This window comes from Rhinopithecus bieti, unplaced genomic scaffold, assembly GCF_001698545.2.
Source record: "Rhinopithecus bieti isolate Rb0 unplaced genomic scaffold, ASM169854v2 scaffold_38631, whole genome shotgun sequence".
Lineage (NCBI taxonomy): Eukaryota > Metazoa > Chordata > Mammalia > Primates > Cercopithecidae > Rhinopithecus > Rhinopithecus bieti.
The window spans coordinates 1,011,642-1,021,782 of record NW_016817145.1 but is presented as its reverse complement, the minus strand read 5'-3'; the positions used below and the strand labels follow the sequence as shown (position 1 = coordinate 1,021,782).

The 10,141-nt window shown below is 44.6% G+C and overlaps 1 protein-coding gene across 1 annotated transcript in view; it reads left to right on the top strand.

Moving 5' to 3' along the window:
- Window positions 1-4,580: 4,580 nt before the first annotated feature.
- Window positions 4,581-10,141, top strand: part of DERL1 (derlin 1) — a 29,255-nt gene continuing 23,694 nt past the window's right edge. Inside the window, exon 1 of the mRNA XM_017855883.1 lies at window positions 4,581-5,030. Within this exon, the coding sequence (XP_017711372.1) occupies window positions 4,878-5,030 (153 nt within the window). The 5' untranslated portion in view covers window positions 4,581-4,877. The remainder of the gene's footprint in view (window positions 5,031-10,141) is intronic.

Genomic DNA, 10,141 nt, shown 5'->3' with positions numbered 1-10,141 from the left:
AATAAATGTCCAATATTATTTTTAAAAATAATTAGCATTTTTTAAAGCCAGTCAAATTTAGCAGTGGAGGTTGCATACCAACTTTAGTGACACTAATGTTAATAAGTTCTGATAAACCACTACCATCGGACCAGCCAGAAAGCCTTTTATTATGTAAAGTTAACAAGACCAGACAACATTATGTGTATGGACAAAGACTAGGAGACAGCAACATTTTATTTTATTTTATTTTATTTATTTTGAGACAGAGTCTCGCTCTGTCACCCAGGCTGGAGTGCAGTGGTGCGATCTTGGCTCACTGCAACCTCCACCTCTCAGGTTCAAGCGATTCTCCCTACCTCAGCCTCCCGAATAGCTGGGATTGCAGTGTGCATCACCACGCCTGGCTAATTTTTGTACTTTTAGTAGAGATGGGGTTTCACCATGTTGGTCAGGCTGGTCTCCAACTCCTTCAAGTGATCCACCTGCCTCAGCCTCCCGAAGTGCTGGGATTATAGGCATGAGCCACCGCGCCCGGTCAAGACAGTAACACTTTAATATCCATCTCTTCTTTTCACTAAGAATCTTCCCTCCTTGAAGTCCTCTTCTAATTATCCTGTTCCTTTCCAAGAACCAACATGCTCCTAAAGTTTTTAACAACAACATTCATAGTCTTACTAACGTTTTGGTTACCAGCTGTTTCCTGAACATTGCCTCATGTCTTTGCAATGGCTCAGGGCCCTGGTTAATATGCCTTTCTCCAGCTGTGTCACCAGTTGAAGGCCTTTTTGAGAATTGTGCCTATATTTTAATTCTAGGGAATGTCCACATCACAAGTGATGATATGGGTCTTAGACCAACTGATAAAGAGTCCTGAATTTAAATACACCTCACATTCTAACACAGACATTAACTTGAACAATTTTTGATTCTGAAAGAAGGCATTTTAGATTCTCACAGGCCTCCTTCAAGGCATAGCTTGAATGAATACCATTACCTACTGTTCTGATTATGAGTATAAACTATGAGTCGATAAATATAAATTATGAATATAAATTACTATTGCTTGGATTATTGCTATTCTAATTATTTTGATTTGTAGATTTGTTAGTTCAGAGGAATTGGATATTAAAGGATTTGTTTTCTTCCAAATGTTTCCTACATAAACTCTTTGGTCTAGCCAGCCTGGTTGACTCATCTATGAGACACATTGAGTGACTCCCATGCACTAGTCTCTTGTTTTGTTCTGTTGAGACAGAATCTCCCTCTGTTGCCTAGGCTGGAGTATAGTAGTGCAATCTTGGCTCACTGCAAACTCTGCCTCCTGGGTTAAAGCATTCTTGTGCCTCAGACCTTTCATGTAGCTGGAATTACAGGTGTGCAACACCATGCCTAGCCAATTTTTGTATTTTTAGTAGAGATGGGGTTTCGCTATGTTGGCCAGGCTGGTCTCGAACTCCTGACCTCAAGTGATCCACCCACCTCAGCCTCCCAAAGTGCTGGGATTACAGGTGTAAGCCACGATGTCCGGCCACCATAGCATCTTCATCTACAAGGTGGAACTAACAAATTTGCTTACTAGTCAACATCAAGATTAATTACATACTTGCATTGTGCTTTGAACTTCTGGAAGACAGATGCCACTGACCTGGCAGGCATCCCACGAGGATGGTACTCCTGTGGCTGTGGGGACAGAGTGGTATTTGCGTCCCTAGCCCTCTGTCAGCAGCGCTCAGCAGCATAGGGCCAAGCTCCAGTGCTAGGCAATACTGGGCATTGAAATGTTGGTTTCCCTCCAATTTTTTAAGGTTCTGATTTTTATATAAACAGTAGGAAATATATTTCAATTATAGCAGGAAAGGCATGGCTAAGGCCATCTTTATTAACTCGATCTTTCTGAAGTTTCTGACATTAAACACATTCCTTTCTGAACACATCTCCCTATATCTTTAAAATTAACTTTTAAATACATAGCACATATACATGGAACAAATTTAAAAGGTAGAAAAGGATATGCAATAAAACATTATCTTCCCATCCCTGTCTCCCTGCTTCCAAGCTCCTCTTCCCAGAGTTAACCGCTATTTTAGCAAACACTGTATGTATATCTGGGTGTGTGCTTTCTGTACAATGCAATGGTAGAGTGGCTATTACACTGTGTTATAATACAATATTATGCACATTGTACTATAACTTTCCTTCTTTCTTTCTTTTTTTTTTTTTTTTTTGAGACGGAATCTTGCTCTGTTGCTCAGGCTGGAGTGCAGTGGCAAGATCTCGGCTCACTGCAGCTTCTGGCTGCCGGGTTCCAGCGATTCTCCTGCTTCAGCCTCCTGGGTAGCTGGGATTACAGGTGCACGCCACCACGCCTGGCTAAGTTTTGTATTTTAGTAGAGATGAGGTTTTACCACGTTGACCAGTCTGGTCTCGAACTCCTGACCTCAGGTGATCTGCCAGCCTCAGCCTCCCAAAGTGCTGGGATTACAGGTGTGAGCCGCCACACTCGGCCTTTTTTTTTTNTTTTTTTTTTTTTTTTGAGACGGAATCTTGCTCTGTTGCTCAGGCTGGAGTGCAGTGGCAAGATCTCGGCTCACTGCAGCTTCTGGCTGCCGGGTTCCAGCGATTCTCCTGCTTCAGCCTCCTGGGTAGCTGGGATTACAGGTGCACGCCACCACGCCTGGCTAAGTTTTGTATTTTTAGTAGAGATGAGGTTTTTACCACGTTGACCAGTCTGGTCTCGAACTCCTGACCTCAGGTGATCTGCCAGCCTCAGCCTCCCAAAGTGCTGGGATTACAGGTGTGAGCCGCCACACTCGGCCTTTTTTTTTTTTTTTTTTTTTTTTTTTTTTGTGAGACGGAGTCTTGCACTGTCTCCTGGGGTTGAAGTGCAATGGCACGATCTTGGCTCACTGCAACCTCCGCCTCCTGGGTTCACAGGATTCTCCTGCCTCAGAATCCTGAGTAGCTGGGATTACAGGCGCACACCACCACACCCAGCTAATTTTTTGTATTTTTAGTAGAGACATGGTTTCACTATGTTGGCCAGACTGGGCTTGAACTCCTGACTTCGTGATCTGCCCGCCTCAGCCTCCCAAAGTGTTGGGATTACAGGCATGAGCTACCGTGCCCAGCCCTTTGTTCTTAATACTATATGTTAGAGATTATTCCACTTTGGGGTATACAAAGTTGTTTTATTTTAATAAAGATTATCTAGCATTGGATTATATGGATAAACAAGTTTAATCAATTTCTCGTTGGCAGATATTCAGGTGCTTCCAAACTTTTGCTATTTCTTTCTTTTTTTTTTTTTTTTTTGAGATGGAGTCTCGCTCTGTCGCCCAGGCTGGAGTGCAGTGACCGGATCTCAGCTCACTGCAAGCTCCGCCTCCGCCTCCCGGGTTCACGCCATTCTCCTGCCTCAGCCTCCCGAGTAGCTGGGACTACAGGCGCCCGCCACCTCGCCCGGCTAGTTTTTTGTATTTTTTAGTAGAGACGGGTTTCACCGTGTTAGCCAGGATGGTCTCGATCTCCTGACCTCGTGATCCGCCCGTCTCGGCCTCCCAAAGTGCTGGGATTACAGGCTTGAGCCACCGCGACCGGCCTATCTTTTGCTATTTCAAAAAATGCAGCACCTCCTCAGGCAACGCAGAGTTAAAAATATTTAAAAATGCAGCAATGACTATACTTTTACATTAAAAAATATGTTGGAGTCTATCGAAAGCTTAAATTCCTAGAAGCGCATTTAAATATTGCCAAATTGCTTGCTGTAGAGGCTGTACCAATCAATGTACATTGTCATCAATAATTCATGGAATGCCTACATCTCCACATTTTTTTTTCCACCTTACCTCTCCATATTCTTTCGTAGCATTTAGCCCAGTATCATTTACCTGTAAGTTTTTAAAAGATGGCTTGTATTGATGGCAGCAACCCAAGAACTTCCTTACAAGTTAAGTGATAAATTCTAAAGCAAACTATCTGGGAAGATAGATGCTGGGATTACAAGCCTGAGCCACTGCGCCCGGCCAGTATCTTTTCTTAAAGATTCCTTTTTATACAAGATGAATTAGACAAGATGGATCGTTTTGGCTTTTAGTTTTTCCAACTAAGTTAGAGCGGCTGTTTTCTGTGCATGGAAAATTCTTTCCCCAGAACTTTGCCTGGCTGGCCCAGTTCATACCTAAAGTAGCCATCTGTCCTCACACTGCCGCACCCCAACCCCGTCACTCTACCTCATCATCTCATTTCATTTTCCTATTTTTCCAATCACTCTCTGAGATTATCTTATTTCATTATCTATTTGTTTATAAATTACCCCAATGAAGATGCAGGATCAGGAGAGAGGGTACCACGACAGCGCTGACAGCCGCAGCTGCCCGGTGTCTAGAACTGTGCCCGACGAACACTTGCGGAATGAGTGAGTACGAGGAACTAGACACTTCGTTTGCCTTCGTCCCCTTTAAATACCCTCCAAGTGGATCCAGCCGTATTAAAACTCTGAGAAATAGGTGAATGGCATTTGGCCTCGCCATTGGCTGGAACGTTTGCCATTGCTGCTGGCAACCACTGTTTTCCCACCAGTCGTGTCTTCGCCCTACCTGGCTCCGCCCGTCAGAACACCGAGCCTCGACCGGGCGGTAAAAATCGGCCCTTGCCCTTTAAGCGGCGGGACTTCTGGTCACGTCGTCCACGGCCGCCGGAAGGGGAAGTTTCGCTTCAGAAGGCTGTCTCGCTGGTCCGAATTCGGTGGCGCCACGTCCTCCCATCTCCGCCTTCTGCATCGCGGCTTCGGCGGCTTCCACCTCGATACCTAACAGTCGCGGAGCCGGCCGCGTCGTGAGGGGGTCGGCACGGGGAGTCGGGCGGTCGTGTGCATCTTGGCTACCTGTGGGTCGAAGATGTCGGACCTCGGAGACTGGTTCAGGAGCATCCCGGCGATCACGCGCTATTGGTTCGCCGCCACCGTCGCGGTGCCCTTGGTCGGCAAGCTCGGCCTCATCAGCCCGGCATACCTCTTCCTCTGGCCCGAAGCCTTCCTGTATAGGTTTCAGGTACTTACCAGAGACGGCGGGGCGTGGAGACTACAGGCCCCAGGAGGATCCGCGGCGGCGGAGCGTAGGCAGGCTTGTTGCGGACGCGCGGTGCCTGCTGGGATTTGTAGTGCGTGCGGGGCCGGCGGTTTAGGGCGGGGTCCTTTGGGCCGGGGGAGGCTTTGGGAGCCGGGTCCTGGATAGCTGGAGTTGTGGGCTTGGCCTGGTGGGGAGGGGTTGACTTAACTAGTTTAATGAGATTGTGCTTCCTGCTCTTCGCACTCATGAAGGAAGCAGTGAGATTAGTCGGTGGTAGTTGTTAATCTGTTGGACGCTGGCAATTAGGTCCGCCTGGAGCACTGCCCTCTGACCTCCCTCTGTTCACCCACGTGGGTGGCCTGTAGGTGTCAACTTCACCAATTTCTAGCTGAGTTCCTTTCACGTTAATGGAGTTTGTTTTGTTTTGTTTTGCTTTTCCTATAGGAGTGATTTGAAGTCAGAGATACAAATAACGAGTGTATTTTTCTGCATTTCTCTCTAGCCCTTATTCAGTATCCCCCACGTAGTAATAGAATGTACGAAGGAATGGGCAAAGAGTAAATTTGTCCAGAAATGGAAGGCCTTGTTATTTTCTTAAGCATGAAGGAAACGGTCCAGAGTAACATTTATGTCAAGAGAGTGCTAGTTTTCAGAAGGTTATCTGTATTCACCAGTTTCTGATTTAAAACTTTAATCAGCGGCAGGTCAGATAGCAAGATCTGGCATTAATTTCAGCCCTTTGCTTGGCCTGTGGATAACGTTTTCTTGTCTTTCTCTCTCTTCACTGGGTATTATTTCTTGGTTTCCTTTGCTGGTTCCTTATATTCCTGGCTTTTAAATGTTAGGATGTGCCTTAGGAATCAGTTATAGGACCTTCTCTATAGACTCTCCCTAGCTTTAGATGGTCTCATTCATTCAGCCTCAGGGCTTTATGTTCTTTCTGTAAACTGGAGATTCTGAAATGTCAATATAAATATCTTCAGTCCAGATCTGTCTCCCGATTTCCAGATTTGTGCATCCAACAGTTACTTGAAATCACGACTTGGATGACTAAGAGTCATCTTCATCCTAACGTGTCCAAAACTGAATCCCCTTTCCCCCTTTGCCTTAGAAGAGAATAGCAACTCCATTATTAGAGGAGCTGGAGTTAATTGTCAGAGTCATCTTTTATTTTTCTTGTTTTTCTCACACACGGCAATCTGTCAGTAAATCCTGTTGACTGTATTTGAGACATATATCCAGAACACAATCCCTTGTCATTCTCCATTGCAAACCATTATCACTGCAATCTGGTTCCTTTCTTTTCTCTAGACAGCTAGAGTGATCCTTTTAAAACCTAAATCAAGTGCTGTCATTCCTCTGTCCAGAATCCTACCATATCTTCTTAATGAGTAAAATCCAAGTTCTTTCAGCGGCCTGCAAGGCCCCTGCTGCCTCTCTGACCTCATCTCCTACTGCTCTCCAAAGTGTACCTTAGGCTCCACAATGAGATCCTTGCTGTTACTCCAATGCTTATCTGGATCTCTCCTTAGGGCCTTTGCACATGTTGTTTCTCTGCCTGAGGAAGATAACCGTGGCTCACTTGTTTACCTTTTATCATTCTTCAGGTCTCTGCCCAAATGCCCTCTTATTGACAAGGCCTTCTCTGGTGGCCCTATATAAAATAGCCCCTCCTTCACTCCACTGCCTTATCCTTCATTTTTCTTTTCTTTTTCTTTTTTTTTGGAGACGGAGTCTTGCTCTGTTGCCCAGGCTGGAGTGTAGGAGTGTATATGGTGCAATCTTGGTTCACTGCAACCTCTGCCTCCTGGGTTCAAGCGGTTCGCCTGTCTCAGCCTCCCAAGTAGCTGGAATTATAGGCGCACACCACCATGCCCAGCTTATTTTTGTATTTTAGTAGAGACAGGGTTTCGCCATGTTGGCCAGGCTGGTCTTGAACTCCTGACCTCAGGTGATCCACCCGCCTCAGCCTCCCAAAATGCTGGGATTAGAGGTGTGAGTCACCGCACCCGGCCTTATCCTTCATTTTTCTTGCTGCATATTACGCTTTGGTGTTTGTCTGCTTCCCCTCAGAGAATAAGACTCCATGAGAGCCGGATCTTTGCCTTGTTCACCACTGTCCTTGTTACCTAGAATAGTGCCTGGCACATAGTAGGTGCTTGTATATTAACTGAGTTGTTGGAAGTAATTGTTCACTTCCTGTGTGTGGGCACTGGGGTACAATAGTAAATAGGACTGAAAAGGTTTCAGATCCTGTGAAGACATAGAGGCACGTGATTTAAGGGGTGTAATATTTGATAGGGTGTTCCACCCCAAAAGGCTTCAGAGAAGACATTTGAAGAAATTGGAATACTGAGGAACCAGCCAGCTTTGAGTGGATCTGGCTCTGGAGACAACCAACCAATTCTGTGACTCAGCCTGGTGCTTATATTTGCCAAGCTTTTGCTTACATAACACATTTAACCTGATGACAGCAACCTTAGGAGACTGACTTAAGAGTGTATTGGGGAAGAGAGACATTTCAACATAGCAGGGAGGAGAATGAACTTGGACTATAGGCTGAGCGTAGAAGTTCTGTATCCATCACCAGTAATTCTAGATCCTTTCACTAGTAAGTGAAAGACTTACTAGGAGCTGGGAACAGGAAGAAGACTGGGTTGCCAGCTGGCACAGGGTCAGCTGTAGGATGAGGATTGGTAGATGAAGGCAGGGAGATAGCCAGAGCTGGGTGCAGTAAAGCTAAGATGGAAAGGTGGATGAAAGCTAGATCATAGTTGAGCCTTGTATGTCATGTTAAGAGGTTTGAACTTTATTTTGAGGGCTCTACGAAGTCTTTGGAGCCTTGTGAACAAAGGACTGACAGATTGCCCCGACTACTCTGGAGTGGACTTTGTGTATGTATGGAGGGGGTTGAAGGAGGAGGGGCTAGGTGATGAGATCAGAGAGATGAATCCAGTTAGGAGGCCAGAGAGATGGTGGTTTGAAACAGTGTGGCTGTGAAGATAGAGAAAAGGGCATAGACTTGGCAGAGGGGACAAGATGACAGCTGAACGGATATGAAGAGTGAATGGCTGAAGCAAGCAGGACTGAAAGATACTTGTGTTTTCACAGGAGCAGCTGAGTGGATGGCAGAGCCCTTGACTGAGATGGGGAATGGTCAGGGATGCCTAGGTTGGGAATGGGGGCTGGTATGGATGAAGAGTTGGGTTTTGGCCATGCTAAGTCTTGAGATGCTTTTTAGGCATCCATGTGGAGAGTCCCAGGGAGCAGTTGGAAATAAAAATATGATTCTGGAGTGCAGCTGGAATTGCATACTGTTCTGGGTTTATTACTTCAGTAAATATTTGTTGGCTGAGTTAATGTTGTGCACTTTGTTCCTTGTGGCTTGTTGGGTAATGTGTGGTCATGGGGAGCAATGGTGGCATATTAATGTGTGAGAAGGACCTGGTCAAAACCGGCTCATTGTCCCTGTCTGCAAAATCCTCACTTGTGTGGTGATAGTGACTACATGACGTAAATAAGCATGTTGTAAAGAAGTAATGTAAATAAGCCTCTCAAACAGGCTGCGGATGTATAATGTTAAAAGTGGTGAACTGTGATTAGAAAAAGTCATTGTTCTTGTCACGTCTTCCACGATTTTATCATCTTCCCTGTATTATTTCTTCTCAGCTTGTTATCCCCAGGCTGGGAGAAGCTACCAGCAGGAGGCAGGACACTGGACTGCCCAGGTGTGGAAAGACCAACAGCTGTACCTTGTCTTTTCTTCCTGTTACTCTGATTCTTGCCTATTTTGGACACATGTAACTTTCAGACCCACCTGGAGGAACTCATTTGCAAATGAAGCAGTCAAGGAAAAACTGCATTTGAGAGGCTGCTGTGCACGGACAGTGTGAGGTGTGTTTTAGCAGAATTCTGCTAGAAAGCTCCTCTTTTCCTTAGAAGCTGAATCTTTCACAGCTTACAAAAATAGGGGAGTGATTGATTTAGAATTGTGTGCTCGTGTTGGAAGTGACAAGTTATTTTTCCTCCTAAGCTATCGATTCCTGTGTGTAGCTTGTTGGTTTGAAACTCTGAGGTTTATAACGTTATTTCTTTAGATTGGCTGGGTTGAAACAGGTGTGTGTCAAGACTCATTATACTGTTGTCTACGATTTCTCCCTCTTCTGAGTCCCTCAGATTTACGTTCATCAGTCAAATAGTTCACAATAATGACATGTCTTCATATTAATCCTTGATTAACTACACAAGAGGTGGCAATTCCAGCTGCCTTTGTGTTTTCTGAGGTTATGTCTCCCAGGGCTGCCTGCATGGCGATATTTCTTCATTTCTTTGGCCAAAATAACATCACCCTGTTACAGCTTCTCTGAGGTTATGTCATTGAACTCCGACAATCATCCTGAGATAAGTGTTACCCCCATTTTGTCGACAGCTTCAGTTTTAGTTTCCATTTCGTTGAGTCAGAGATAGTTCTAAGCTGTCTTGTTTAACTCCTTTGCATAATATCTACGAAAAAAATAAATATGTAGCAAAACATTTTTGAAGGTGATTTCTTCCAAATCAATCATAGCAAATTATTTTTCCTTTTCTATTAGAGTAGAAAGACTGTTAGATTTCGAGTAGTTGAGTCATGGTCTCAAGGCCTGGCTCAGCCCCCTGCTAGTTGTGTGTCCTTAGGCACGTTATTTATTCTGTCTGAGCCTCAATTTCTTTAGGATCTGAGGATAATATAATAGCATATTAACTTTGTTCTAAGACTCCATTGATTATACGATGCACCATCAATTTAATGCAACTTTTTTGGGGGACAGGGGAGTAGAAATTACATTAAACCAGTGTATTGATTGTAAGACACTCTAGTTTCAGAAACACAAGAAAGAATACCTTCAAACTGAGGAAATATGTTATCTACTTCTTGCCTGTAGTATGTAGAACACATAGAAAAATGTTTGTAATACCCAGTAAATAGCCTGATACATAGGCTATTCAAAAATAGTTGCCTCCTTTGTAGTTAATATGGGGAAAAAAAAGTTGCCAATTTTTATTTATCAGCCAATACTTTGTGCCTTATTTCCTTCTCTCCTGGACAGTAAGAT